This window comes from Canariomyces notabilis, assembly GCF_033297395.1.
Source record: "Canariomyces notabilis strain CBS 508.74 unplaced genomic scaffold N656scaffold_28, whole genome shotgun sequence".
Classification (NCBI taxonomy): domain Eukaryota; kingdom Fungi; phylum Ascomycota; class Sordariomycetes; order Sordariales; family Chaetomiaceae; genus Canariomyces; species Canariomyces notabilis.
This window is the reverse complement of record NW_027041850.1, coordinates 364,835-391,283: the sequence shown is the minus strand read 5'-3', so window position 1 is coordinate 391,283 and position 26,449 is coordinate 364,835. Positions and strand designations below refer to the sequence as shown.

The window sequence follows — 26,449 nt, the reverse complement described above, 5'->3', positions numbered from 1 at the left end:
GATATTGGTGGGGGTAAAAACTGTCCCATGGGTAGTGAAATTACAAGGTTACAGTCCCTGGTAAGTGGCGCGCGGGAAGGCTGAGGGAGAAAAAGAAAGAAAATGATTCGATTGCGCGACGTTTTACACCAACGTCACGATCCGGCTCAGGGACTTTGACGATTCTAGCTTTCGAGACCAGGACCGGGGTCATATACGCACGGAAACCCCTGCTGTTAAAGCCAACGCGCGCCATTTTCAGAATATCATCTACCTCGGGATTTCCCAAGTTGAGTAAGGACCCAGAGGGATGGTACATTGTGTGTGTGATGCAGTACCAACAAAGGAGGTTTCTAGAACGGGAACCGAGAGACCGGTCCCCTGACGCTGAACCCGCTGAACCGTCCCGGCTTCCAATCCGTCCCGGCCGGTGTTTCACGATTCCAGGTGTATCCCAGGAATGTAGTTTCAAGCAAGATGCATCTCAGAGATCACTGAAGAGCTTGTCACGAACTGCGGCGGATTACCGCTGCATGATTATCTATCCAAGACGTTCTATAGAAACAGCCACCACGTTTCAACCATGTTTTTTGGATACATGATCATCTAATATAATTGGTTAGTACGTGTAGCGGAACCGCTTGTTCTCCTTGTCCGTCATGCGAGCCCATGCCTCGGGGGACAGGGCAGCATCTTCTGTCTCAACATCCGAGGTGTTGTTGCGCCTCTTGTTCTGCCACACGTAGTAAAGAAATAGGAGGAACGTGGTGAAAGCGCAGCCTGCCTGCGTGCCCATGACAGCGAGCTTGGCCGGACGGTACTCCGGTGCGTCTCGGGCCTGGAAGGTCTGGGGGCCGATGATATTGCCGAGGGAGAAGGAACCGCTAATAATTGCGGCAGCGAAGGCACGCTTTGTAGCACCGCCCACGTTGGCTACCGTCCACTGAGCCGCTGTGTTAGTGCCGCCCGAAAGTGAAAGTTGAAGTTGATAGGAATGAACCCACGTTGTAGAAGACAGCAAGAGGGGCCACGACGGCGTTGACCAGGTAAATACCCGCCAAGATGCCGCTGCGGTTGGTGGTTGGAAGGAACGACATAAGGGCACCACCAATAATGCTTCACCGCGGGTTAGCACCTGAGCGTAGGGTAATGGATTTCGACCGAATACATACGCAGGGATGATGCAAGCAATGATCCACGCCCAACGGTGGGACTGCCGACGGATACCAATTCCGACAAACAGAGTAAAAAAGATGCTAACTGCGCCGGACGGCATATTCATCAAGGCAGCTTCTTTGGGCTTGTATCCGAGATTGCCGATTAGGGTTGCGGAGTAGCTCGTGACGACGCCACTTGAAACCGAGAGCTAGAAGGGAATGGTGTCAGCCAATGTTGAATGTAGGAGCAAACCGGATTCGGTGGCGTTGGTGTTGGCCGCATACCAGTATAACAGATAGCAGCAAAAGGTAGAGCTGAGGGTCCATCAAGGCCTCAACAATCTCGCTGGCACGGAACTTGCGGTTCTCGATGCCGGTCTTGTTGACACTGACGTGTTTCAGGAGCGCAACCTTCTCGTTATCCGAGAGCCAGCGAGCCTTCATAGGAGTGTCGGGAAGGAACAAGATGACTGCCGCCCCGGCAACAACCGTCAATACACCGAGGGTAACGAACATGGTCCGCCAGCCGGCAAGCTGGGCGTTGGGACCCATGTGCTGGAAGCCATACGAGACGGCGCCTCCCACGATCTGACCGAGACCGAGGCCGAGATACCAAAAGGAGAAGCGGGGTGCCTGCTCAGACTTGGTATACCACTGGCTGCTGATAAGCATCAGAGAAGGGGCGATGGTAGCTTCAAAGACTCCGAGAAAGACGCGAGAAACCAGGAGAGTCTGGTAGTTGTACGCGGCGGCACCACAAGCAGTAGCGGTGCCCCAGAGAATGACGTTCAGACCCAGCCATTTGGCGGCGGGAACAGCCTGAAGGAAGTAGACTGGAAAGCGAGTGTCAGCCACAAAGCTCAAATCAGTGTTTATGACATGCAAATGGGCCGGGATTTCTTACTGTTGGGAATCTCAAAGCACAACAGGCCAACGAACAGAAAAGTGGCAACATTGGAAAAGTCGTTGTTTTGAAGGTTTAAGTCGGTCCGGATGCCCATCACAGCAGCGTACTTGGTGCGGGTACAAATGTTAGCCGCTGCAGCAATGGTAAAGGCAGGTCTTGGGGAGACATACATTGAGAATGACTTTGTCCAGAAATTGCAGTGTGTAGCACAGAAACATCAGTGGCACGATGCGGAAATCGATCTTGCGCCGGAGGGCGGCGAGATCGATTGTCGCCGTTTTCGCGTCAGCATCCCGGTGGTTCTCGAGGTAAGTCCAGGCGGCGTCCATCCCGCCCGACGAAGCACTGGCACCTGCAACGTCGGTCACATTCTCGTCGACTTCGCGCCCTTTTGCGCTTTCTCTATCCGAGGCCGACATTTTTTCCCGGCCAACTGTCGACTCAAGGATTGCGCAACAGCGTCAAGGAAGGGACAGGATAAGGTGAGATGGTGAGGAACAACTGGAGGACAGGCCAGCGGGAATACTCAGCGCAAGTGGGCGGCAAGGTGAGAAGATGCAGGCACCACAGGGCAAATCAGAAACCACCGATTGGAAGGATCGTCGGAATGGTAAGGTGCCACTGAGATGCAGTACCGAAACAAAAAACCATAAAAACACCTCAGATGACGGGATCAACCTCGCAAAATAAATGAACTCTGAGCCAATGGGATCCAGAGTGAAAAAAGGGCGAACCAAGAGAGCTAAAAGGGAGAGGTGATGATAAAGGTGATGAGACACTAACTCGCCGAGATGCACCGGCCATTCTCACGGGCAGCAACGGCCCAGTACAATCGCGGCCAAGACGGGGACGAGGGCTCGCAAGACACCATCGATGCAACTGATTCGATAAAAGAGACAAATTGGACAAACGCTGCAACCTTGCTGAGGCAGCATACCTCGGGAGACCATACCTACAAGGGCTTTCATCATTTCGTGCAGTTTCACCCCCCACCATCTAGTACATACACGAGATACATTGGCTGAATTGGTTAAGAATTCGCGACAATTCGTTGGCGCTAGCTTAGTAACGTTTAACTCACTTGGTGTCCGGAACCTGGAAACGGTCCCCGTTCCGGTCTTGAACCCACCCATCTTCGGCACAGAGACGGCACAGCACCCAAACTTTTACATTGCAAGGAACCAGGGACGGAGCATCACTCGGTACCAAGCTGATATCATGCGAGAAATTCCCGCTTTCGACCGGGGTTCTCAGAACCCTGAACATGAAAGTTGGAACCATCTACGGTTCTACCTACTGTGTACATCACTTCACCCGTCGTACACCTTACCTTACCTGTAACCACCAAGACTCGAGGTTGCAACCCGAGAAAAAAGTTCCTTCCCTGCAAGGGCTTTCGGGACATGAGGTGGCAGGCGAGACGAGCGACAAGACTCGAGTCACTCGATGGCCTGCAGGAGGAATCAGCCAATGCAGCAGCCGACACAGGGCAAGTGCAGTCCAGTAAGAAGCTGGTGGCGCCTTTCTGGGAGAAGCCAAGTCGGTTCAAGCAAGCAATGCCAGTGGTCAATAAGCCCCTAAAATGCGAATGCAAGTACACAACTTTTACACCGCATGACGTGTGAATAAGGGAATTCTCCTCGGTAGAAAATGTATGTACTGTACCATGATCGGCTACTTTTAGATCAGGCCGTTCCCGTGCTCCCCTCGGGCTTTGAAGGGCTTGACGTGTCACCACACTCACTCATCCCTGGTTGAGGTGCGACATTGAAGCGAGGGATGAGGCTCGATGCTCTCATTTTCTTTTTTCCCTTTCCCCTGGAAGATGCCGGCCGTTGACAACGGTTCCAGGGATCAACAAGAGTAACTACTAACGCCTCGAGAATAATAAACATAATGGATCGGCCACCTCGATCTTGCCCCGCAATGTGTTGATCTTCCCCCGCGAGAACCTCCCGATCTCTCCATCTTTCGCTGTTCCCTACATACAGCGTGGACAGATATCTCTCTTTTACCAATCACTTTCTCCCTACGTTGACGTGTTCAGAGTCAAGTCGCTTGCCTCTCACTTCCATTGTTTCCCCCCCGTCCAGATCCGGTCCAAAGCCGGTGCCCGGCACAACTCGGTCACCATGACCTGGGTCGAGAACGCAACCCCTGAGGTGGACGCTCAGTCCGAATGGAGGACTATCATTGCCATCTGCGTCACCTTGTCCGTCTTCTCAAGTGTCATTGTGGGCGCGCGCCTGTGGATCAGGCACCGCAACCACGGCCTGGCCGCCGACGACTGGATGGCGACACTGTCGGCAGTGTTTGCCTTACTGTACTCGATTCTCTGCATACTCCGTACGTTTGTGGCCCTCAAGAGGTGGAAACGGAGTGCCTATTTCTGACCTTTATTCCCACGCAGAGACGAAATATGGGCTAGGACTTCCATTGGCCCTCCGCCCACCCGAAAACCTTATCCCATTCACGCGCGTCAACTACGGCGGCCGGCCGATATACCAGATGGGCATCAGCTTTTTCAAGGCTGCCCTGCTCATCAGCTATCTGCGCCTCTTCAAGGGAACTAGCCACGCCGTGTCCAGGAGGGTGGTTTGGATTGCAATGGTCGCCATCCTGGCCGGGCACCTGGGCTGCTCGTTGACTCTGATCCTTGCATGCAACCCAGTAAGTCACGACAACTCCTCGAGATATGTTAGTTACCTGTCACTCACATGGATCCAAACAGGTACACAAATCGTGGGAACCATTAACGCCCGGGACCTGTCTGGCACCTGGCCCCTCCTTCACGGCGTACGCCATTGTCACCATCGTCTCAGACGTCGTGGTAGCCGTCATCCCTATCCCCGTTCTGCTCAAGCTCAAAGTAAACACCGGCAAGAAAGTCGGTCTGATCGTCATCTTCCTGCTCGGGCTGTTCACGACGTTGTGCTCCATCTTCCGCTATCTCCAGATCGACAGGATCCAGTACGGCGACGGGAACTCCACCATGCTTGTTTTGTGGGGCGTGATCGAGTTCAACGTCGGGGTATGCCTCCTTCCCCTGAGTCCCTCCCCTACCTTTCGATCCACCTCCTAGCTTGACTCCACATACTAGCCTTGTACAGCGACTAACTCCGCGTTCCAGAACATGGTATCCTCACTCCCATTCCTAGCACCGATCTTTCTTCGCAAGGCGAAGGAATACACGTCCAAATACTCTGGCAGCGGACAACAATACGGAGCAGCATCGAACGGCGGGGCGCGCCGGTTCGGGAAATCCGGTGGCGAGGGGTACAAGCTCAGCAGCGTATCCAGCCCGCGCAAGGGCACATTTGCCACTGCCCACGGCCAAAGCAGCAACAGCGAAGAGAATATCCTCAAGAGCAGCCCGGACAACTCCATCGTGAAGTCGGTCAGCTACAGCGTCCAGGTAGACTAGGGACTGGAATCGTCTCAGAGGAAGGGCCGCAAGGACTGCTGCACCACCTCATGCAGTACCATCACGCGGGACAGGCTCAAATAATCGAGACGAAAGGCGGCGCAAGGGGTAGTGGATCTACTGTCTTAGATGGGTGGCTTGTTTGCTTTATTTTTGGGACCGGTTGCTGAAAAGTACCCACTATTGATACCACGGGACGAATCTCTTGTCTTTGGCTTGTAACTTATGCATCGTCATTGAATGACTGACGGATCTAACTGTGTTAACGATCTATCAACCAGTGCTCAATGCTGGGCGCCCATCCTGAACTGACGAAGGGATGATGGGTATTGAGTGTGGTCTAACATTTACAAAGCACCTTGGTGTCTCCCTCGACCGCGCCAAGGACAAATCCCCACTCCGGGCGCTCTCCCTCCGTCCCATATCTCGCTTCTCTAACCCTTTTTCATCTCGCAAGGTTACCTCCTTTAGCTCATGGAACTCTCATCAAACTCGATGTTCATAGCCCGCCTGCTCAGGAGCGGGCTCTTCTCGTTGATTCTGCTCCACTGGTGGGCATCGATGCACGCCTGGCGCGATGCTAAGACGGCTGGACGGGTTCGCGCTACCACCCGGTCCTCGTATCGGTCCAGCGCGGCCCGTAGATCACCCTTAACAGGGGAGTCCCTGGAGAGCAGTCGGAACAGGACATGGGACACAAAATCGAAAACGTCGACAATGGCGTGATTGGCGCCCTCGCCTCGATCTGGGGCATTAATCAGTCAGGACAAATAAAAACTCTCAGCACGCTTTCACCCCCAGCCCATTTGCCAATGTGCAATCAAGAGCACCTAGAAGGAATGGCTCGATTGGCGGAATGGTTTGGTTGCTTACACATTACCATAGGGTGAAACGCATCACCAATCAGGGCAACGTGCCCTGTACTTCGCAAATCCGTTGGTGGCGGCCAGTCTGACAGCTCGAGAAACTTGGCCTCGGCGCCGTCGGGAATGCTGTGCACCAATGATCGGAACGGTTCGGCCCAGGTCTCGGCGAATTTCTTGATCAGATCGATGCCGCCTTTGCTCGTGTCCGGAAAGGCGATGGGTGACGCCTGGTTGAAAAAGCCGTCGCGGACCGGCCATGATACGACAATCTGGCAGGTGTATCTGCTGTTGCTGCCTTCCAACCCCGCGTTGTTAGTGTTGCCAGGGGCGTCGAGCACTGCGTAACGTCAGCTTTCACATTCTTGTCAGAACCCAGCGAGCTTGCGGAGGGCCAAGTGCAAAACTTACCGCTGAAGTAGAGGAACGAGTCGTTCTCGGAAGCTGCTCCCTGGAAGAAGTAGGGGTCTAACGCCCGCAGAGGTTCTATCTCCTTCGGGGTGTAATCAACCTTGATGCCTATCAGGCGGACGGGGACTTGGTACTTTGGTTTGTCGGGGAATAGGGCGGTTCGGATGCGGGAGCTGCCGCCGTCACAAGCCGCCAGCAGACTCCCTTCCGCAGAAGAACCGTCATCAAACCGGACTGTAACAGATCCATCTTCGGCAGTATCAAAGCTTCTGACTGCCTTACGCCACTGGACAATGCAAAAGGACCAGAGTCAGCATCGGCGACCACAGACAGACCATGAATTTCTGCAAACCATAAATCATGACGTGCCTGAATGTCAAGCCCAGTCGCCAGCAGACGTCTGAGCCGGTCCCGGGCGACTCTGATGCGCTCCGACTGCTTGGCCGGGGGCGTCGAGGCCTTGAGCTCGCCCGTGCTGAGGTCAAAGAAGGGAAACAGCGAGCTTTGCCCCTGTTCCACGGCAGTCTTGTCAACGTACGTCTCGGGAAGCCGCAGGAACAGGTCCTGGGGCAGGAGTGATTGCAGCGCCGGGAGCGACCAGTGCAGCGTCAACCCCCAGCCAAGACCACGCGTCGTCAAATCACCGTCCCGCTCGAAAATTTGGAACGGAACCCCCGTCTTCCGCAGGTACTGGGCGAGAAGCAGCCCGCTGACGCCGGCGCCCGCAATGAGGACTGGCTTCATGGTTTGCTGGGGGCCGCCGTCTGCCATTTTCCTCGCTGTTGCATCGGTTTTCGAGGTGGTTAAGCGCGCACCTGTCTCGAAAGAAAAAGCAGTCCTTGAATTTGCAATTGCCAGTCGTGGTCAGATCCGATCATCCGATGGCGTGAATGAATTGGGTTGCAATCATCGGAATTCAGCAGGGGCAATACTACTCCAGGGGTTTGGGCAGGGCAAGCGTCCATTAAATGATGCAGCGAGCGACCCTAAGGACTACTACATACGGTAACTGGGTGGTACGGAGTACCTGCGTTAACGTTATCACAGCACTGCAGTTCAAGCAGACTTACACCAAGTGGAGCGATTGCTGGCCTGATTGCGGGGCTTCACGTTGCCCCTAACCCTGGGATTCCCTCGTTGTTTGCAGTTGAATCAACTGGCAGCTACAGCGTTGCAATCAGGGCGGCGCTCCTTACAGCTCGCAGCCTTTGGTGGTCACTTGGACCCAGTACTGTACTGCCCGTATACATTGTCTTGGTCCATCCATCATATTTGTAGATATATCTCCGAAATCAACACCCCTTCTTCACTGCGTAGGTATTACTATTTGGCCTCGCACAAGACCTATCCTTGTTAGCCATACATCCAATCTACCAAGAAGAATCGTCATCGCTATCCGAAGACTCCGGACGATCAGCACCACCCTTCTCATTCTCACCATCACCCTCCCCATCAACTGAGTTCGACTCGGAGGCGCCGTCCTCCTCCAGGCCCACAATTGTCTCAAAGCCCTTTTCCACAAAGGTATGTCCAACATGGATTGTGTTCTTCGACTTGTAACACTTGAAGCAGAGGTCGAAGTCGTTGCAATCCTGACAGTCATAATATTCGCCCCATACATACTGTGCAGTTCAGTGCATCATCGTCAGCGCTATATATTGGACGAGAAGAGAGCGACGAATGGACCAACAGTGCGGGGAAATAGGCGGGGATCGGTATTTCTTACCAGTAAACAGGCATCACAGTAACACCCCTCTCTCTTCTCCCCCTTTTTCGTCACCCTTTCCTTCGGATCAGTTTGCGGCTTCGGCGTAAGGAGCTCCTTGATCTCGTCGCTGGCCTCGTGGTAAACCGCCACCTCAAGTGGAGTCCACGTGCGTCCCATGCCTTCGCCGACAACGGACGGATCAGCGCCCAGATCGAGAAGCTTCTTGACGATATCCAGGTGGGAGTCCTTGGGCTTTCCCATACGGCCGTAGGGGGGTCGCGCTGCCCAGAGGAGCGGCGTCCAGCCGTCATTGTCCTTGTCCTCCAGCCCGACCTTGACTAAGGGCAAAAGCTTCTCAATCATCTCGATGCTTCCGGACGTGGCCGCGTAGTGCAGGGCAGTTCTGCCCATCTTGTCCTTGACGCTAAAATCCGCGCCCGCCTCAAGCAGAATGTTGATATGCTCCGGCGTCTGCATGGCGGCGAAGTGCACGGCCTGTCGCCCAGTTTCGTCAGCATTGTCAGTCGCTGCGCCGTTGTCAAGCAGAAACCGGACTGTGCTAGGCCGGCATCGCAAGCAGGCCACGTTCAGCGCCGTACCAAACAGGCCTGCGACAATGTTCAGGCCGGCCTTGGCTTCCTTGACGAGATGCGTGACGATTGCTGCGCGGTCCTCGCTTTCAGGTTCGTCGCCAAGGTAATAGCATGCCGTTTGCAGCGGCGTGCCGGGCTTCTCCGGGTCGAGGAAATCGACGTCGGCGCCGCTTTGGAGCAGGAACTTGACCAGACCTAGATCGGCCTCTTGGCAGGCGATGTGAAGGGGGCTCCCGTACCCCGGGACAGGCACCGCCAGGTCGGCGCCCTTGCTGACCAGGTATTCCACAACCGGCGCATTGTTGTTGAGTATCGCCGTGCACAAGGGGGTAAACTTGTAGTTGTCCCGAACTTCGATGCTCATTCCGCGGTTGACGAGTCGCCTCACAAGCGAAACTGGCGTGGTTCGGCCAATGTAGTCCAGCGCAGCGCGTCCTTTATGGTCTCGTATGTCGAGATTGACATTGTACTCGAGCAGAAGAGCAACCATGTCTTCATGATTCTGGTTCATGGCTTCATGGAGCACTCCAGTCTTGTCTGACTCTTTCTGGGTATTGATGTCCGCCCCGGCTTCCAAAAGAAGCTTGGCCACCTCGAAGGCTTTGCGGTGAACGGCAGCCCTAAGCGGTGTAAACCCGTCGTCTTCCCAGTTCCCATCAGGTGACGTGAACCTGGCCTCTAGATTAGGCTTGTATCCGAGAAGCGCGGCAACGCTGCTGCTGTGAGCGCGCCAGGCAGCCCAATACAGCGGTTTCCCATCTTTGGAATCGGCCTCGATATCAGCGTCGTTCTCAAGAAGAACTCTGACAACATCTGGGTATGCGATGGCGGCGTGGAGTGGCGACCATCCGCGAACGTTCTCCGCGTAGTTCACAGCTGCCCCTGCGCCGGTGAGTAACCTCATCATCTCTGCGGAGCCTCTTTCTGCCGCATAGTAAGTTGCAGTGACATGGCTCCCGTCGTTCTTCTCTCTGTTGACGTCGGCCTTCCTTTCGACCAGATACCGGGCAATTTCCAACTTATCATGACGAACCGCGGCCATCAGCGCGGTGTCCCCGTCCTTTTGCTTGTTGATGTCTACCCCGCGCTCCAGAAGAAACTCGATGAGTTGAAGCTTCTCGTTTGTAGAACAGCCGCTTTGCACAGCATGCACAATAACTGGGCAACAATCATCCAGGTTGTTGATATCAGCGCCACGGTCGAGGAGGAGACGACAAGTTTCCAGGTGGCCGTTCAGCGAAGCCCACCCCAGAGCATTTCCTGTATTGTTCGAGACATTGGCGTCAACCCCATAGTCCAAGAGTGCCGCAAGACACTTGATGTGCCCCCCTGATGCGACTTCCACAGCCCCAACCATCTCAGTGTCCACAACGCTTTTGTCTGCGCCGGCGGCAATCAACTGTCTAACCACCGCATAATGGCCTGCCACTGCCGCAGAACGAAGCGGAATACCATCTTCATTCTCTTGGAAGTCTACCTCTGCTCCATGTTGGATGAGAAGGGCGACAATATCGGGGTCTCCTTGTCTTGAGGCGGTATTAAGAAGGTGACTTTTCCGTAGGATATGCTCAGGCTCCAAGTCAGTGTGTCGTAGAAGTAACTCGACCAGTTCGGTGTGGCTTCTGGCAACTGCAAAGTCAAGGGGTCTCCAATTGTAGTAAGGTCCTGTAACCCCGTACATTGAGTCCGCAGCAGCACCAGCCTCAAGAGCCAACTTCACAAGGTCCGTCAATCCGAGCCAAGTTATCCGACATAAGAATGCAGGAGGCCATTCGAAACTGGGATGCTGAGACATGATGTGGTGCATCAGGTCCGAGAGAACCGACACTTCTCCAGATCGAGCGGCTGTTTCTAGCAAGGCTTGAAGGTCATACAATTTCCAACCCAAGGTCGCCGTGCCCAGCAGGGTCCGAACGAGGCGTGGCTGGCCAAGCTGTACTGCTGTAAGCAGCGAGGTGGAGGTGGGTGCGTCTTTCTGCTCCTCGACGCTATATGCTGCGAGCCAAGCCGACAAGAATGGTGGATCAGGATCGGATGAGGGTGCCACCGCCGGCCAATAAGCTGCGGTGGGATATTTGACATAAAGCTGTTTAACAATGGAGGGGACATGAAGCTCTTGGTCGTTCTTGGCTTGGGATGGGTGATTGCCGGTAGTAGCTCGGTCCCCGTGCGCTGGATAGAAGCGAATTGCGTAGGAGAGGAAGTCGTCGGCTCCATCGATACAGTCCTCAAGTGGGGAGATACTCTCACGGTTCATAAGTCGACCTAACCGCTCCTGAACCTCCTTGGTCTCGAGATAGTGAAGACACGATCGGGCGATGTCACGGTGACAACGAGTAGCTGGGATCTTGTAGACGGTCTTCAAGATCTTAGCAAGATATTCCCGGGCGTCAGGGCTTTCAAAGTGTAGCTCGTCGTTCTTGAAGACCAGCAATGGACCGAAACATTCTTGAATGTCAGATAGCAGGCTTGTATCTCCAACGGCCGCGACTTGAGGGAAGCTGGTGCGGTTTTGGGGTGAGGCTCGGCAAGAAAGAGCAGTGGCTAACTCCCTGCTGCGCAGAGGCCTGAAAGAATAGAGCGCCCACTCCAGGATTTCCGAAACAAATGCGTGCCGAACTAGGCCAAGAACCCCAACTCCAAATCCCTTGAGTGACCGGGCATATGCTGCCGGGTCCTCTATGAATTGTGTCGGGCTAGATGAAACCTCATTTGCCTGATCGAGGTCAATCGTGGGACACCCCTCCAGAATACTTTTGATATCCGGACCAGCCGATGAGTTCGATGTAGTCGTGATGATTATCTTGAGCTTTTGTTCGGAGCGGTTCATCTCCTTCAGGATATCCGATAGGAATATGTTCCGTGACTCATCGCATTCGTCCAGTCCGTCAACAACAAATATTTGCTCCCAGCCGATCCCGGTCCTGATTCGCAAATCGTTAAAGGTTGCCCATGCATCCTTGTCCGTCCAGCTCTCAGCAAACGGGGGAGGTCGCACACCAAGGGCCATAAGCGGTGTCATCTGAGTACGCCACTGGAGGAGATCATTCAAAAACGCTGTGGCCATCTTGCTGAGACAGTTTTTGCGAACGTCATGGGTACTGAACCTAAAGTAGTATACGGATCGGCTTGCGACCCAAGGACGAGTTATCATCCCTTCCAGGACGCGGAATAGATATTGTGAGCATTCGGAAACGTTGGTTCGGCCGTGTACGTGCAATATGCCTGTTCTCGGTCCCTTGAGCCATTGGAGGAATTCGGGATGGTTGTCGATCCAAGAGAAGACTGGTTGTAGACAGGGGGTGATAGTCACCGCGAGAGAAGGGGGGGCCTTGTGTTTGATTTCTCTTTTCTCAACGGCCTCCAGGAATTCCGGGTTCAAGCGCTGATCTGCCGACAGTACCAGGCAAGGCAATTAGCGAGCTGGGCTGACAAGCCTGAATAACGCCGCAATCTTACCAGCAAAGGCATTCTTGAGAACCGTTTCAAGCCTATTGTTGTAGAAGGTCCCAAGACTACCTAGCGAGGGAAGCTCCGCGTGTGGCAGGTTAGATGCCATCCTTGATTCCATGGGAATATCAAGCGTCGCCATAAACCTATCGAAAACCTAGAGCTGATAGTCAGCATACGGTATGTCGACATTCATGGGGGTGGGGAGGATTTGCCTGTTGTTCTTGATCCTGGTTTTCTGAAAAGACATTTGCGACGACAGTCTGGGCGAGGCTCTTGCTGTGAAAGAAGTCATCATTGATCTTGCGAATAGCACGGGCAAGCCCTGTCGCTTTGTCTATGATTGTAGAAGGCCGCTGATGATGGGGTCCAGTCGCCATTAACCTGACAATGCTCTTCTCCAGCTCCCGTGGAGTGACAGATCGATGAGGACAACCAAAGAATATCTCAAGGAGAGCATCAAATCATAGTCAGCACCACATGGCCATCGGAGTCTCCGGTGGACGCTACTAACCAGGCCACGTGTCGAGGAATCTATTCTTGTGAACCGTTCCGGGTCATGTTTTGCTTGTCGGAGAGCCTAATTCAAATTCGGGTTGTTAATACAAGCGTCCATGCTCTTTCTGGCATGGAAATCCTTATTCACCTACCTCCTTCACAATAATCCCCCCGATGTCATGGGTAATAAAGACGATTGGCACCTCACTCTTAGGCTAGGCTTGACGTTAGCCGTTGAACCGTCATGTCACTTTAGTGTCGCGGGACATGAGGCATACCCCGTTTCGCAGCTCGACAAGGCTCACCAGGAGCTTGGTCGCCTCGTCTCTGATGCCTTCATAGGTGAAGACTGTAGATTCATGTCCCGAGCTGTATCCATACTGCACAATGCGCGCCCAGACTCTGTCAAAGATACACTTTTCTAACCAGGATGAGCCGTTAACTATCCAGGTACCCTCTCTGGAGCCGTACAGGCCGTGAACAGAGACCACACTGACAGAATGTTAGCTTATTAAGTGCAGGATATAGGTGGGGGGACATGCTCGACGTGTGTTTTTTCTGTTTCCTTGAAGACATTTAAGCCCAAGGAGTCCGATGAAGCCGCAGGTTGTGCCATCGAAGTCTCTTGTGCCTCCCGAGGACACTGCTGCGTCGTGATGAGTGGCGATGACTGGATTCTGGGGTTTGGCTTGGTTCAGGTTCACCGCGCGAGTTCCTTCGGGCGCATGATTGATGAGATGTGGATGGATGAATTGAATGGACGGGTGAACGCATGGACGGCCGAGCTGAGCTAGGTGCTGACTGCTGAGTGAGTTCCCTAACGTTACCTGCCTAAGCGAGACGCAGTTGCCGGCCAGTGCCACGGATACAGCAGGTCACCAACAGGCTCCCCCTGTCCCGAGGCATTTGTAGCCCAACATTGGGGTAGATCTAACCAAAGCCAAAGCTGAAAGGGCAGGGGGAATGCAACATGGTAAAAAGTAAAAACCTCTACGGAGTACACCCGACAGTACGTAGATGAATGTGCTGGTGTTTTGCTTGATTGGAAGATGAGTGCAGGTTCAAGTTCGAGGGGCCGAGCCGAAAATACAGAAGACCCCGTGCAGTTGCTCATTCCTCTCTTATTATGATGCCCAAGAATTTAACCTGCTACTAACGGTAGCTCATTGTCAATCATTCCGTGTCAAGAAAGATGCCGTGCATTTCTTTCCAACACACCTAACCAACTCTCTTAGTCGCACTTTCAAGGATAGTCGAATGAGTAATGTCGGACAATGAATCGATATCGAGCGAACCCAAAGCCAACTCGTCCCATACCCGCAGGTTGTTGGTCGAGGCCAGCGTGGGATCAAACAGGACCGGGTCGTCGGGCGGTGTCGACCCGAGCAGGTTTCTCAGCGATGTTTGCCAGTCTGTCTTGGCCTTGATGGTGAAATCGCACTTGAAAGGCTCTTCGTCCTCGCGATAGAGGAGGATGGCAGCTCTCATGCACGAGGGAATCCCCGTCTTGGTCATGCGGTTTTCCATCAAGGTCCAAGAAGCGCTGTTCTTCTTGCCCCAGGTGCGACCTAGAGTGTCGATAGACCCGATCACGGTGGCTGCATCGCTGACTGTCTTGGTGACTGCCTTGGACCACGTCCACGATACTCCCAAATCAACCGGCAGAGATGCGGCCGAACCTGCAGAGAGTTCGGTCGCATGCGTCGTGACCTCCTCCTGGTTTGAGGGCACAAGGCTGAGGCGGCCAATGGGCGAAATACGGGCGACTTCGGGGTCGGAGCCGCTATCGCTGGAGAATCGGAGCTCAATATCGGCCGACAGAATACGGCGTCCATGCTTACGCGGGTCGAAGCGGAACTCCAGCACCAACAGTGTGCAGAAGACAGGCTGCTCCTGAGCGAGCAGTCCATGGACAATGTCAAGGCATGATGCGCGGATGTCAACCTCCTTCTTGCGTTCGGTCCAGTTCTTTCGTTGTAATGGGTCAGATGGGTCGTTTTTGAAGTGATATGCGCTCCCCTGGTCACCAACGGGAGCCAGTCCGATATCCAGCGAGAAGGCAGCCTGCCCCTCAGTCGAGTCTGTCTCCTGAAACGCCGAATCACTTAGTGGTGGTGAAAGCTCCATGACGGAAATTCCTGGACTGTGGACAAAAGGAGTATTAATTGGCTCATGCCACCGACGGTAGAGGGTCAGTCATGACAGACGGGGCTGTCGGGCATCCACTACAGACTGCTGGTGACAGAGAGCATTCATATCACAGTAACCCCGCTAACGATGGGGGGGGTGAAAAAAGGCTTGTCGAGTTAGGAGGGGGGCGTGAGGGAAGCGTTGAGGGCCGAATTGGATTAGTGCATCCAATGGTGTGTGATTTTGCTTACTACGACCTGAGATAATGTCAGCGCTAGGAGTTTCAGGGGTGCAAGGGGGTGAAGAAGGCTGCCGTTCAGCCCCTCCATTCCCGCTTTCCATGAGCGAGCGGTGCTAAGCACTCTGACACAAACACGAAGTAGTCTACCTGCCTACCTCACCTTAGCCGGATGAGGTTCATAGACAATCATCAATCGAGACAGCAGCCGGCACCAATTCAAACACACCTTCGAAGATCTCTCTCGCAACAATGTCCACACCTCGGCCCGAGGACTGGGGCAACGACTCGGACAATGAGTCCAACTCGGAATCCGAGTCGGTCAGGCAGGTCTTTGACGAGATTCTCAAGAAGCTCGACGGGAACCAGTTTACTCTTGATGATGACGGCGCACAAGCCTTCCAGAGAGAATACGGCAGCTTCGTGAGGCGAAAGGAGGATGGCCGCAACCTCCTACACACGCTCGCAGCTGCTCCTATACACAAGGAGGCTCACCAGTGGCTGATGAAGATGTTAATCAGGGAGCAGCCGCAGCTTATGAAGGAAAAGGACGGCCTCAAGCGCACACCGCTCTACATAGCCATCACCCGCAGAAAAAAGGCAAAGTCTGTGGTCAAGACCATGTGGGAGATGCTGGATGAGCTCGGCCGAGACACCTTTGACGAGCTCCTAGCCATGAGGTTTGAGGAGAACCAGAACTGCATCCATGCCGCCATACTGAAGGGCCTTTATCCGACAGCCATTATACATCTCGTTGAGGCTGCCAAGGAGGAGACACTGTGTGCTCAGGACACTAAGGGGAGAACACCGCTCCATTTGGCCGTCGAATATTCGCGGTGCACCGGCGAGCAGCTGAACGTTGTCAAAACTCTCATCGAAATGGGGGACAAGGCACTAGACAAGTTTACCCGTGAGCCCGACAACTACTCTGTCTTCGAGTACCACAACTATACCCGTCTAGCGCAAAGGGCCAGCGTTGAGATCACAAAGCCCAGCGAGCCAAGACAGACGAGGCTTACGGCTGCTTCGGGCGGGGTCGGCTTGCGTGAGACCTCCGGAATCTCGGCAGCATCGAAGGACTCGTCGTGGCTTGTCGTCCATAAGGATGAGGCCAAGAATCAGCCAAAAGCCCGAGAATCTGACAGAACAACTGGGCACAGTGCTGCTGACAGATCCCATGACAAGTCCTCTCAGCCTTCGAGACCGGACTCTTCACGAACTCCTGGGACGGCGACTCCTGTCGAGCCAGCACCGGGCATTCCGCGAAGGCAAACCGCAAGCCTGGCAAAGTTGGAACCTCGTGAAAGCGACAGTGCTAAAACCGTGACAGCTGAGACTGCCGATGCTATCAGAGACGAACTCAGGTTGCATTATCTCCGCACAACATTCAACCACAGGAACCACGACAAGGCCGTCCGGTTTTTATTTGGGCTGAACACAGGTCAGCTCGGCCCCTTCCACCATGCTTGATTTTGAATGATGAGGTGGTTGGACTAACTTCAGTACCTTCGCCCCAAAAGATCTGCAAATTTTCTTCGACTTCTCGAAGCGACCAGAGCCGATCCAGAAGAGCGAATTCCTCGAAAGCTTCGAGCACATCAAGTTCTACGATGTTCTCCAACATGTTTCCTTCAATCCCATCTACCTTTTGCCTTCAGCCCAAGTGAGGCCAAACTCTCGCTTTGCCCACGCGCTCTCGGGGAACAAAGTGGGTCGCGGACGGAACGAGTTCGAGTCCATCGCCCAGTGGCTGAAGGGCAAGGGGGTAAAGCGAGTTTTCAAAATCACGGTAATCGATGATCCCGAGCGACCTCACAGCGATGAATCGATCGAAAAATCGCTCAAGGACTTTGACGTAGAGATTTTGGACTGGCGCAAAACCGACCTATGTCCAGAACTCCTGAAAAGGGCGTGCAAGAACGTAACGCGATTGTATCTTCAGTGGAGTGGCAACAACACGACGCTGAGGGCATGGAGCGAGCCCGAAGGATTGCCAGAACTGACGAAGCTGGAAGTGGTGCATTTACAGGTCAATGAGGTGGGTAGTAGACACACCCCGTCACCTGTCATCATCCATGACGAGCGGCTTCCAATCATTCCCCCCATTCTCTGACCACATTTTCCAATATCAGGGCTTGGAATCACAAGCAAGGACATTCGACAACATTCAAGCCTTCGAGAAGCGGCTGCGGCAAAAGCAAAAAGACATCCGTGTCTTCCTCAACAGTGATGGTGATGGAGGATTCGAACGGCTCGTCACGCCGAGTGAACAAAGAGCTGCACTGGTGGGCACGATGGGCCGCGACTTGCAATCTCACAGGTGGCTCGACTGCATGAATGCCTTTGCCGATCTGATCCAAAACGTGGAGCTTCGCACAGACGAGCCAGAGCTCAAGGACCCCATCATCGTTGCCCTGATAGACGACGGCGTCAACAACTGCCATCCCGCTCTCCGGAGCAAGATTCACGGCGGGGTGTCGTTCCACCGGGGGCTCGGGGACAACATGCCTGTCCCCTACTACGTCACAAGCACCGGTCATGGCACCGTCATGGCCACCATGATAACGCGAATCTGCCCAACGGCAAAGCTACAAGTCCTGAAGCTCGACACGTACCAGTCAGAAGACGGCGTCCCTCAAATCACGGCCAAGAGCGCGGCGCAGGCCGTCGAGGCCGCCGTGGCGCGCAAAGTGCACATCATCTCCATGTCGTGGACCATCCAGGAGACGCCCGAAAACGGCGACGACATCCGGCGGCTCGACAAGGCGCTGCGCACTGCCTACGACAACAACATCATCATGTTCTGCTCGGCCAGCGACCGGGGCGCGCATCCGGACCTCGACTACCCGGCGCGCTTCAACGTCAAGAACATTTTCCGCATCGGAGCCGCCACGGCCGACGGACGCGTGTGGCCCATGGCCGGCGATCCCATCAACATGGACTTCATCCTGCCCGGGCACAACGTCTTTGACCGGCGGGGGTCGTACCTGGATAGCAACCTGCTCGAGAACTTCCAGCCGCGGACGGGCTCCTCGGTGGCGACGGCGCTGGCGGCCGGGCTTGCTGCGCTCGTCATGCACTGCGCCCGCGTGGCCGCCATTCACACGAAAAACCAAGGGTGGGCGGACAGCACCACGGCCCGAGCCGGCGTGTCGCTGGAGCGCTACCTCAAGCTGAGGAGCCACGAGGCCATGCGGGCCGCTCTCAAGGGGATAGGGACCAGTGATGAGGGCCAGCACAAGTTCATCGAGGTTTGGAACAAGTTTGACCATGCGACTGAGAAACTGAGAAAGGCCGCCATCCCGGAGGAGAAGTTGGAGTATTTGGCTGCGGTTCTGGGACCGGGTTTGCTTGCGCCTTTGGACCCTTGACAGGGGGATCTCTGGTGCAGATGGATTCTGGTTGGGGAAGTTGGCGTTCCTTAAGTAGCCTGCGACGACATCTTTTTGCTGCATTTCTTTTCCAGCAAACTCCGAGTCGCAGGAGCATTCAGAGGACACTCGGGACAGTACTCAGAGTACGAAGTACTGTATGGGGCAGTATCGGATCATCATCGCCCGGCTGACGAGAATCCTGTCACGGCCTAGATTGGACATCGCCCGCGTCGACACCCCGGCCTATTATACTCATATCCGACGGTGATGCGGCAGAAAAGTACCCGACCTTATCTCATTATTATCGGTCTCACCGAGCGACCGCTTCGGCGAAATGGAGTCGACAAGGCGAGGTCGTCCTGGCGAAGGCTTCGACACCAATCATAGCACAATTCTGGCCAGATTGTCAGTGCTTATCGTTGACAAAACGTGGACGCAGCTCTGGGCAAGGCTGGGCAAAGCTGGGCATTGCGGGGAAGCTTGAAAGAAACGGCCGAAAATGGGTCCGCTGGAACTTACAGGTGGAGGCGCACTCACACTGTGGATTAGCGGTTAGTATAGGGGCTGCGGTTGGCACTGGGTTGCTCTTGCCCAGCTGCAGAGCCAAGGCATCCTGTGCTGCTTCCTGGGATCACCTGCTGAGAATGCCACCGATTGGCACCACCCATTACACACAGGATTTACTTTGGTCTGGATTGGGCAGGTCAACAAACGCTTGGCTATGTGCCAAGCACCCAGACCAAGCCGACATCAGAAAGATGCCCCGTGATAAACCGATTGCTCGGTTCAATGCTGGCTGTGGCAATGGTCGGTTTCTGTCCAACGCTATATTAAAAAATATAAAGTCTTAGATCGTTCCGCTGCGCTTTGTGCAACACCTGCTCGGGCGCGAGTCAAAGTGACGTTTTTCGACTTGAGTTGGTCGTTGCCAACACCAACATCATCATCATGTCAAGCGAGAAAACTCACGGGGTGGATACTGGCGCCGCCGAGCGCCAAACGTCAAACAGCTCGCAAACTGAGCATCAGGCCGAGGAGGTTCACGAGAAAAAGCCATGGTGGCACTCGCTCATCGAGGCGGGCTCCGCCACGCAAATCGTCATTGCCGCTGTGCTTGCCATCGCCATCGGTGTCGCTGTCACTTCGACCGTTGAGGATGTCCCCCCGGCAGCCGTCACGCTCGTCGGCATTCCTGGCAGGCTGTGGTTGCGTGCACTGAGAGCTTGCGGTAAGTCCCAGTGCTACTCTGCTGATCCATGAGACCCTTAGTTAACGTATCTTCGTTTTGCCATTGCGCAGTGCTCCCCTTGATCGTCACTGCAATTGTTCTCGCCGTGCAACGGTTGCAGAAAATGTCGGGTGACGGCGGACAGAAGCTGGCCAGGGTTACCATCATCTACTACGTCGCTACCACGCTGCTGGCCATCGTCATCAGCACAATCTTGACGGATCTCGTTTGGGGGCGGCTGATGCAGAGGGCTGAAGGGTCCAGCCTCGCAGTGGACGCAGACGATGCGGAAACGTACCAGGAGCGGCAAGAGGTGGACATCCACGAGGTGGTGCAGGACATGTTCGACTCGCTGATTCCGCAAAACGTGGTCGACTCGCTGGCCAAGGACGCCTTGCTCGGCATTCTCGTGACTGCCGTGGTGATCGGCTACCTCCTCAAGCCAACCTCCCACATTGTGCGAGCTCTGGAGGAGATTGAGGACTTGATCACGAAAATCATCACCTTCCTCATCAAGATTGCGCCCATCGGCGTATTTTTCTTGATCCTGCCCAACCTCTTCCGCCTCGACATCCGAAACATTGGTTACAACCTCGGCATCCTCATCGGCGGCGGCGTCACCAACATGGCCATCCATCTCTTCATCGCCCTGCCCATCGTCTTCTTCGCATTGACGCGCAAGAACCCCTACACATACTGGTTCAAGTGCTCGCCGGCCTGGCTGACCGCGTGGGGTTCCGCCTCGTCGGCCGCGACGCTGCCCGTGACCATGAAGTGCGTCGCGGCGCGGGGCGTACCCATGACGGTCAACAAGTTCAGCGTGCCGCTGGGCTGCCTGGTCAACATGGACGGGACAGCCATCTACTTCCCGCTGTGCGTCGTCTTCCTGGCCGAGACGCAGGGCATCCGGCTGACGCCCGCCGACTACACCATTGTGTGCCTGCTGTCGACGCTGGCCTCGATCGGCACGACGCCCATCCCCAGCTCGTCCCTGGTCCTGACCGTCATGATCGCGCAGAGCGTCAACGTCCCCATCACGGGCATGTACGGCGTCATCATTGCCATCGACTGGTTCCTGGACCGCTTCCGCACCGCCGTCAACGTCAGCGGCGATATGTTTGCCGCGTCTGTCATCACCAAGCTCACGGGCATCCAGGACCCTCCCGAGGAGGACGGCATAGTGGGCGAGGTTACCGACAACAGCCAGCGGGTATGAGGATGATGATTTGTTAGAGTGTAGTGAGCCTGGATAGTAGGTTGTCTAGTTTGATTGATATGACTTATGGTATCATTGTCAATATCCGCACCGCTTGGTGTTAGACCCGCTCCATTGCCTCCTGAGACCTGACTTGAACTACAGTAGTATATCTCCTCACTCATCCTAGCAGTGTGCTTGAGGCGCTCGAGATTGCTAGTGTCAAGAGAGATGAAATCTTAGTTTTAAGGTAAAAATACTCGGAGATCCAAAGAATGATTTGCCGCAAGTATAAGAAAGGTAGCCGACCCTTCAGGTTGACAGAATCAGCAAAGACTAACTCACTAACAAGGAAGTCGGTACCAGATAAGGGGGCATCAGCCCTCAGGAATCACGCTTTTCCCGATTAGTTCCTGCAGATTTTGCCTTGGGGTACCCTGGGTGGGAAGAGGGGATGCCTAACGCCCCAACTCGCAGACCGAGAATAGAAGGGCGCTACAACAAGAGGTCCTACCTGCATGGAGGTCCGGAGCAGCGGCGGCGCAGCGCTTTGAACGAGACGCATACAGCTCGTTGTCCGCATTGTCGTACCGTTGATCTGCCTTTCGTAGACTCACTGCATCCTGGCCGCCGGCATCATGCTCTCCCGCCATGGGCTGCCACAGCCTATCAGGAACTTTGAGCCCCCACCAACTCCGACTTCAAGCGACGTATCCGCAGGTGTGTCAGGGGTCTGCAGAGGCTGCGCACGAGACATCTTCAACGCATCGCTGTGTCGGGACCTGACATGGATCGCATCGCACCCTTCAGCAACTTCACTTTCTTATGCAGTATCTTACGGGAGGCTGGCCCGCGATATATATGCGTCGACTCTCGACGGTTGTCACTGGTGTAAGGTGGTTGGAAACGCGATTCTCACCAACTCCGAGCTCGAGTACTGGATGCGGGACTGGAACGGGTCTCGCTCCGACGGCGCCAGTCTTTTCTCTTCCAGTAACGACGGGAAGGAGGTAGAATCCGAGCAGAACCAAGAGGACGGAGCAGCAGAGAATGAAGACGTTAACGCAGAAGATGAGAGCGAGGAGGATGAGGACCCAGACGATGGGACGAATCACGGTGGTTTCCTCTCTATGGAATCGCTCGACTGCACTGCGGAAGCAGATATCACGGTCGAATTCTTGAGGTACCCCGGCAGCCAGCTCTTCAATCTCGTCAAAGTGACTGTTGAGGTGGTCCCGTCGGGCCAAGGCGACTGCTCCCTCCAGGAGATGACGGTTGGCGACGGCGCTGTGGTCATGACCCTGGAAGTTATATGTGAAGGCATGAACAAGCCGTCCCCCTTTCATACTAGTGCTAACGTGAAAGAGAAAGACATCACCCAGGCTGCCCCAATATTCGAAGGTAAATGGGCTGCCGTTTCTGCAGCCGATCTGAATGACTGGGCACCACACGCTGAGTCCTGGCTTCAGCACTGTAACGACAACGATGGTGCATCTTGCGCTGCCAGTGGCACTTTCCAGGCCACACGACTGATCGATGTGCGTGATCCCAATCACCCGCGGCTTGCCATCTCCGCCGATGATGCCCAAGATGGTGCCCACAAATATGCCGTCCTCAGCTACGTCTGGGGCCCGAAGCAGGACTACATCCTCACCAAAGCGACCATCAGCGAGCTGTGCAGGGGGTTAGATCTGTCGAGGACTCCACGTACGATTTCGGACGCGATCGGAGTGGCACATCGCCTCGGCTTCCACTACCTCTGGGTTGACGCCTTGTGCATTATACAGGACTCGGCCGAGGACAAAGCGAAAGAGCTGCCGCGTATGGCGGACGTATACAAGGAAAGCTCGCTTTGCATCGTGGCAGCTAGCGCCGCAGCAGCCTCAGAAGGGTTTCTCAAACCGCCTAGTCCTCCACGGTATCTTGTTGAGCCTTTCCAGATCAGTTTGGACTCCCCTGACGGCTCCTCGGCGACCCTAACCTTTGCGTATCGTGCTCCGTACATGGCCTCCGCGGACCCAATCAGCTCCCGGGCCTGGACCTTACAGGAGCGCGTTCTTTCCAAGCGTTTACTTCTCTTCGGACGAAGCGGGGTGATGTGGATGTGCCGAGAGCGCTCCATCAACCCCGGAGCGGCCCCCGACGCCGGTCCTCCCTATCAGACTTCTCTTGGACCCAACATGAAGGAGAATGAAAGCAGCGATGAGCATGACCAAGCCGAAATTATGGATCGGTGGATGGCTATCCGCGCCGACTATAGCGAGATGGATCTCACATACTGCGCTGATAAATTGCTCGCCATATCCGCCCTCGCAACCGAGGTAGGGCATCGAACGGGGTGGAAGTACCTTGCGGGGATGTGGGAGCACAACTTATTCTCGGAGCTGCATTGGAGGTCTACCAAGCGCAGTCCCTCGGGTGAGGACCTTATCCTCAAGCCTGAAAAGGTGAGAAAGGCAGGATTCATTGCGCCGAGTTGGAGCTGGGCAAGCATCGGCCTCGGTGGCATTGTTGACAGCGAAGGCGAGCGCAGCGATCGCGAGGCTTTTGACTTGACGATTCTCGAGTGCCACGTCGATACTGATCCAACTTTCCCGTTCGGGCCCGTAACGGGAGGGTTTCTCAAAGTTCAGGCCAGGGCAGTGGAGTTAGCATGGAGACCTGCGGAGGACACTGAGCCGATGTGGGATATTTCGTTGGTCGATGAACAGGATTTGACCAGTGTCGGCACTCCATATATTGTGGGCGACGGGTCACTAGACCCTCTGGACGAGCATCTCGATCCCGCTTTGAAGCTCATCTGTCTTGGAATGAGCAAGATCAAGCTCGGTCGGCAGCGGATCCAGCCTGTTGAAGGGTTGCTCCTGCTCCCTGGCGAGTCAGTTGGTGGCACTTTCCACCGCATCGGCTTCTTTCGCATGAACGCGCCCTCGATCTTTGATGGGGCGATGGTGAAAACCTTTATAATTGAGTAATCATTAAGGTTCAAGTCCAACGATGGAATCCTTCCACGTGTGGCAGTGTCCCTAATTTCTGGAAACTTCACCCAGGTCGGGCACAGGTGACAGGAGCAGTACAGTGACTGTTGTGTAACGTACCTTATGTACTATTGTACTTGTACTATGTACTCAAACTCGAGGCATGTCCCTCTGACACTGTTGTTCTTTCCCTTCCAGTTCAGTTTCGTTTCATACATACAGTAGTAGCGAGGGGCTTCCTTTCCTTCTCAAGTTCTCATGACAGTAGTAGTGTATACACTTGCGATCGACATTCTGCCTTTCGTTATCTCATACTCAGACGTTTTTTCTGGGCGTTCCAGTACAGGATGACTGAAATCTGGCCCGTGCGGGTAATGGTACATGGCTGGCCCCACTTTATTGCTGAACGCCCAGAAAAAACGGTTGGCTTGTAGGGAGTATATGGCTCATTTGATTGGCTGAATCAGGCCCGTAAGTCACTGTGGGGCCAATACCGCGCAATACACTGGTCTGAGTCCCTGAGATAAGCCTTTCGTGCAGGCAGCCTACGACCTCTACCTGACGTACTATCCGTAGTACGTAGGCCGATTGGGCCAAGCCTTGGTCGACACTCGCTTCTGTCTGCCATTGGCTTCGCTTCTTCGCTTCGATGCGAGCCTGTGGCTCAGCTCTCTGGAAGCAAAACCTTGCCTTTCGCACAACTGCAATTGATGACTCAGCAAGCACGGACCAGGTCCTTGCCCGAAGTTTCGCCGGCCAAGGCCGTGTTCCCGTTCCCGGAGTGGGACCGGCTCCGTAACGGCTGCAAACGGCGCCGGCGACGGAGGCAGGGAGGCGTCAAATGCTAGTGTAGGCGACGGTCTCAAAACCGACGCAGTCCACGTTCCCCGATGCCTCCTCGAGCCGCCTTCTCGTCCAAGCGATGTGGATACCCATCTGCTATGGGACGAACTCCGGACTGCCAGGTATGCTGTTTGCAAAAAAGTGTAACTTGAAAGAGGACCCCTTGCGCCCCTTCTCAATGCGTTGGGCTTTGTCTTACTGGGTGCGTAGAAATTGCTTGCTGACGCCTCCTGGTATCTCTGCATTGACGTAGTCGATACGTGCGTTATTTTGTGACTGGTCTGGACGGGACAGGGAGATCGGCCCTGCGGACCAAGGGGAGGGGCATGACAAGCAGACCGACCAAATTTAGGAAACTACGAGAGGTAGGGTGTCGTGGAGGAAAGATGGGGGGTTCTTGATTGCTCCGGCGGAGGAAAGCTCGGAGGGAGCCGACGGGCGGCACGGGCCGATCCACGGCGCGAGGGACATCTGCCTAGCTTCCGCCGGTCGAGCTTGTCCTCACACCGTGATGTCATCGAATCTCCAAGAGCGGGACATTGAACTCGGTGCGGTACGCTGCGCAGGTCTCGGTGGGGCGCGTCGGCATTGGTCGGCGGCAGCGCCCTTTGCGGGCAGAGAGAACGGAGGCGACTGCGTACGCTTCGTTAGCTCGGCTTGCCAACCTGAACGCACAACACCATGGTCAGGTACCTGGTCAGGTACCTGGATCCGTTACCCTCCCGTCCCTCCGTTTCGAGAAGCTTTCCACACCACGCGAGATCGATGCGTCGGGGACAGTCACGAATGGCGATTGTTTCGTTCCCAGCACACGCGTGCTGCTCGCTCTTCTGCGCTCGTTGGAACAGTGCACGGCCGAGGCATTTCGTCAGCGTACCACCATTCGCGCCGCTGGCCGACTCGTTTGCTATAGGAACACGCTGCGACCGCGATGTTGCAGCCCAATCAGGGGCGTCGAAAACGATTGGCTGCGGCTGTGTCGCTGGGCGGGCGCTAGTTACGCCTCGGACCGAGTGGAAGCTTGCGGCATTCAGCTCGCCTCAACCCCGCCTTTCCTTGCGCGAACAGCGCGCTCTGTTCGGAGACGACAAGATACAGCAGCTAACCGGTTCGGCCACGGCGTGATGATCCACGCATTAATTACTTGGGCTCGCCCTTCCTAGCTGATCCGGTAGCGCGCTCGAAATGACGTATAGATTCTGGCATTGGCGAGCGAATCGCCGGCGCAAGCGTGATCCGCCGCAAGAAACAAGCCGAAATCCGACTCCGTCCAATCCTCCGTCAGACGCCAACACGGACCCTAGTCCGTTCGAGAGTCCCCCGATCCCCTCTTTTCCAGACGGAGTGAAGGTCCTGCATGACTGCCCTGACGCCGCCGTCGACATCTGCTTTGTCCACGGTTTGACCGGGAACCGGGAGAGTACCTGGACCGCTCGTGGGCAGTCCGCGCCCTGGCCGAAGACCCTCCTCCCG

General features: G+C 55.1%; 10 protein-coding genes across 10 annotated transcripts; 5 read left to right on the top strand and 5 right to left on the bottom strand.

Moving 5' to 3' along the window:
• Positions 1 to 302: 302 nt before the first annotated feature.
• N656DRAFT_783688 (allantoate permease) lies at positions 303 to 2,878 on the bottom strand. The gene is made up of 6 exons (XM_064816007.1): positions 2,214 to 2,878; positions 2,041 to 2,149; positions 1,422 to 1,969; positions 1,152 to 1,345; positions 984 to 1,095; positions 303 to 922 (listed from the first exon to the last, which is right to left on the bottom strand). The coding sequence occupies exons 1-6, from the start codon at positions 2,460 to 2,462 to the stop codon at positions 599 to 601; spliced, it is 1,536 nt and encodes a 511-aa protein (XP_064666588.1). The 5' UTR covers positions 2,463 to 2,878; the 3' UTR covers positions 303 to 598.
• A 985-nt stretch (positions 2,879 to 3,863) lies between these two features.
• On the top strand, positions 3,864 to 5,704 carry N656DRAFT_370327 (uncharacterized protein). The gene is made up of 4 exons (XM_064809411.1): positions 3,864 to 4,389; positions 4,454 to 4,713; positions 4,775 to 5,074; positions 5,174 to 5,704. Exons 1-4 carry the CDS (start codon positions 4,176 to 4,178, stop codon positions 5,465 to 5,467), a joined length of 1,068 nt encoding a protein of 355 aa, XP_064666587.1. The 5' UTR covers positions 3,864 to 4,175; the 3' UTR covers positions 5,468 to 5,704.
• Positions 5,674 to 7,709, bottom strand: N656DRAFT_783686 (FAD/NAD(P)-binding domain-containing protein). Its single transcript, XM_064816006.1, has 4 exons — positions 7,111 to 7,709; positions 6,742 to 7,027; positions 6,341 to 6,670; positions 5,674 to 6,212 (listed from the first exon to the last, which is right to left on the bottom strand). Exons 1-4 carry the CDS (start codon positions 7,483 to 7,485, stop codon positions 5,935 to 5,937), a joined length of 1,269 nt encoding a protein of 422 aa, XP_064666586.1. The 5' UTR covers positions 7,486 to 7,709; the 3' UTR covers positions 5,674 to 5,934.
• A 2,513-nt stretch (positions 7,710 to 10,222) lies between these two features.
• On the bottom strand, positions 10,223 to 10,543 carry N656DRAFT_681125 (ankyrin; the record flags this gene model as incomplete). The annotated part of the gene is made up of 1 exon (XM_064810553.1): positions 10,223 to 10,543. A coding segment is annotated over one exon (321 nt), but the record flags the coding sequence as incomplete, so codon positions are not given.
• Positions 10,544 to 13,035: 2,492 nt separating this feature from the next.
• On the bottom strand, positions 13,036 to 13,871 carry N656DRAFT_370767 (uncharacterized protein). Its single transcript, XM_064809413.1, has 3 exons — positions 13,533 to 13,871; positions 13,269 to 13,482; positions 13,036 to 13,205 (listed from the first exon to the last, which is right to left on the bottom strand). Exons 1-3 carry the CDS (start codon positions 13,604 to 13,606, stop codon positions 13,131 to 13,133), a joined length of 363 nt encoding a protein of 120 aa, XP_064666584.1. The 5' UTR covers positions 13,607 to 13,871; the 3' UTR covers positions 13,036 to 13,130.
• A 29-nt stretch (positions 13,872 to 13,900) lies between these two features.
• On the bottom strand, positions 13,901 to 15,278 carry N656DRAFT_783684 (uncharacterized protein). Its single transcript, XM_064816005.1, has one exon. The coding sequence runs from the start codon at positions 15,115 to 15,117 to the stop codon at positions 14,209 to 14,211; it is 909 nt and encodes a 302-aa protein (XP_064666583.1). The 5' UTR covers positions 15,118 to 15,278; the 3' UTR covers positions 13,901 to 14,208.
• Positions 15,279 to 15,610: 332 nt separating this feature from the next.
• On the top strand, positions 15,611 to 18,729 carry N656DRAFT_771462 (uncharacterized protein; the record flags this gene model as incomplete). The annotated part of the gene is made up of 3 exons (XM_064813862.1): positions 15,611 to 16,799; positions 16,879 to 17,396; positions 17,491 to 18,729. 3 exons carry the CDS (start codon positions 15,611 to 15,613, stop codon positions 18,727 to 18,729), a joined length of 2,946 nt encoding a protein of 981 aa, XP_064666582.1.
• A 476-nt stretch (positions 18,730 to 19,205) lies between these two features.
• Positions 19,206 to 21,485, top strand: N656DRAFT_370334 (Sodium:dicarboxylate symporter). Its single transcript, XM_064809412.1, has 2 exons — positions 19,206 to 19,960; positions 20,032 to 21,485. The coding sequence occupies exons 1-2, from the start codon at positions 19,681 to 19,683 to the stop codon at positions 21,174 to 21,176; spliced, it is 1,425 nt and encodes a 474-aa protein (XP_064666581.1). The 5' UTR covers positions 19,206 to 19,680; the 3' UTR covers positions 21,177 to 21,485.
• A 1,573-nt stretch (positions 21,486 to 23,058) lies between these two features.
• N656DRAFT_783682 (uncharacterized protein) lies at positions 23,059 to 24,143 on the top strand (the record flags this gene model as incomplete). The annotated part of the gene is made up of 2 exons (XM_064816004.1): positions 23,059 to 23,087; positions 23,137 to 24,143. A coding segment is annotated over exon 2 (968 nt), but the record flags the coding sequence as incomplete, so codon positions are not given.
• Positions 24,144 to 25,417: 1,274 nt separating this feature from the next.
• Positions 25,418 to 26,167, top strand: N656DRAFT_783680 (uncharacterized protein). The gene has a single exon (XM_064816003.1). The coding sequence runs from the start codon at positions 25,763 to 25,765 to the stop codon at positions 26,099 to 26,101; it is 339 nt and encodes a 112-aa protein (XP_064666579.1). The 5' UTR covers positions 25,418 to 25,762; the 3' UTR covers positions 26,102 to 26,167.
• The last annotated feature ends 282 nt before the right edge of the window (positions 26,168 to 26,449 follow it).

Excerpts from the sequence above, each read along its gene's own strand:
- N656DRAFT_783688 (XM_064816007.1), bottom strand. The coding sequence starts at position 2,462 with ATGTCGGCCTCGGATAGAGAAAGCGCAAAAGGGCGCGAAGTCGACGAG. Across the intron at positions 2,150-2,213 it reads TGGACAAAGTCATTCTCAAT|TACGCTGCTGTGATGGGCAT; the intron begins GTATGTCTCCCC and ends ACCCGCACCAAG. Across the intron at positions 923-983 it reads CTCTTGCTGTCTTCTACAAC|TGGACGGTAGCCAACGTGGG; the intron begins GTGGGTTCATTC and ends ACAGCGGCTCAG.
- N656DRAFT_370327 (XM_064809411.1), top strand. The coding sequence starts at position 4,176 with ATGACCTGGGTCGAGAACGCAACCCCTGAGGTGGACGCTCAGTCCGAA. Across the intron at positions 4,390-4,453 it reads CTCGATTCTCTGCATACTCC|AGACGAAATATGGGCTAGGA; the intron begins GTACGTTTGTGG and ends ATTCCCACGCAG. Across the intron at positions 4,714-4,774 it reads TGATCCTTGCATGCAACCCA|GTACACAAATCGTGGGAACC; the intron begins GTAAGTCACGAC and ends GGATCCAAACAG.
- N656DRAFT_783686 (XM_064816006.1), bottom strand. The coding sequence starts at position 7,485 with ATGAAGCCAGTCCTCATTGCGGGCGCCGGCGTCAGCGGGCTGCTTCTC. Across the intron at positions 7,028-7,110 it reads CGACTGGGCTTGACATTCAG|TGGCGTAAGGCAGTCAGAAG; the intron begins GCACGTCATGAT and ends TGCATTGTCCAG. Across the intron at positions 6,213-6,340 it reads GTTTCACCCTATGGTAATGT|ATCGAGGCGAGGGCGCCAAT; the intron begins GTAAGCAACCAA and ends TTAATGCCCCAG.
- N656DRAFT_370767 (XM_064809413.1), bottom strand. The coding sequence starts at position 13,606 with ATGGCACAACCTGCGGCTTCATCGGACTCCTTGGGCTTAAATGTCTTC. Across the intron at positions 13,483-13,532 it reads ACAGAAAAAACACACGTCGA|TGTGGTCTCTGTTCACGGCC; the intron begins GCATGTCCCCCC and ends ACATTCTGTCAG. Across the intron at positions 13,206-13,268 it reads TTGTCGAGCTGCGAAACGGG|CCTAAGAGTGAGGTGCCAAT; the intron begins GTATGCCTCATG and ends CGTCAAGCCTAG.
- N656DRAFT_783684 (XM_064816005.1), bottom strand. The coding sequence starts at position 15,117 with ATGGAGCTTTCACCACCACTAAGTGATTCGGCGTTTCAGGAGACAGAC.
- N656DRAFT_370334 (XM_064809412.1), top strand. The coding sequence starts at position 19,681 with ATGTCAAGCGAGAAAACTCACGGGGTGGATACTGGCGCCGCCGAGCGC. Across the intron at positions 19,961-20,031 it reads GCGTGCACTGAGAGCTTGCG|TGCTCCCCTTGATCGTCACT; the intron begins GTAAGTCCCAGT and ends GCCATTGCGCAG.
- N656DRAFT_783680 (XM_064816003.1), top strand. The coding sequence starts at position 25,763 with ATGGCGATTGTTTCGTTCCCAGCACACGCGTGCTGCTCGCTCTTCTGC.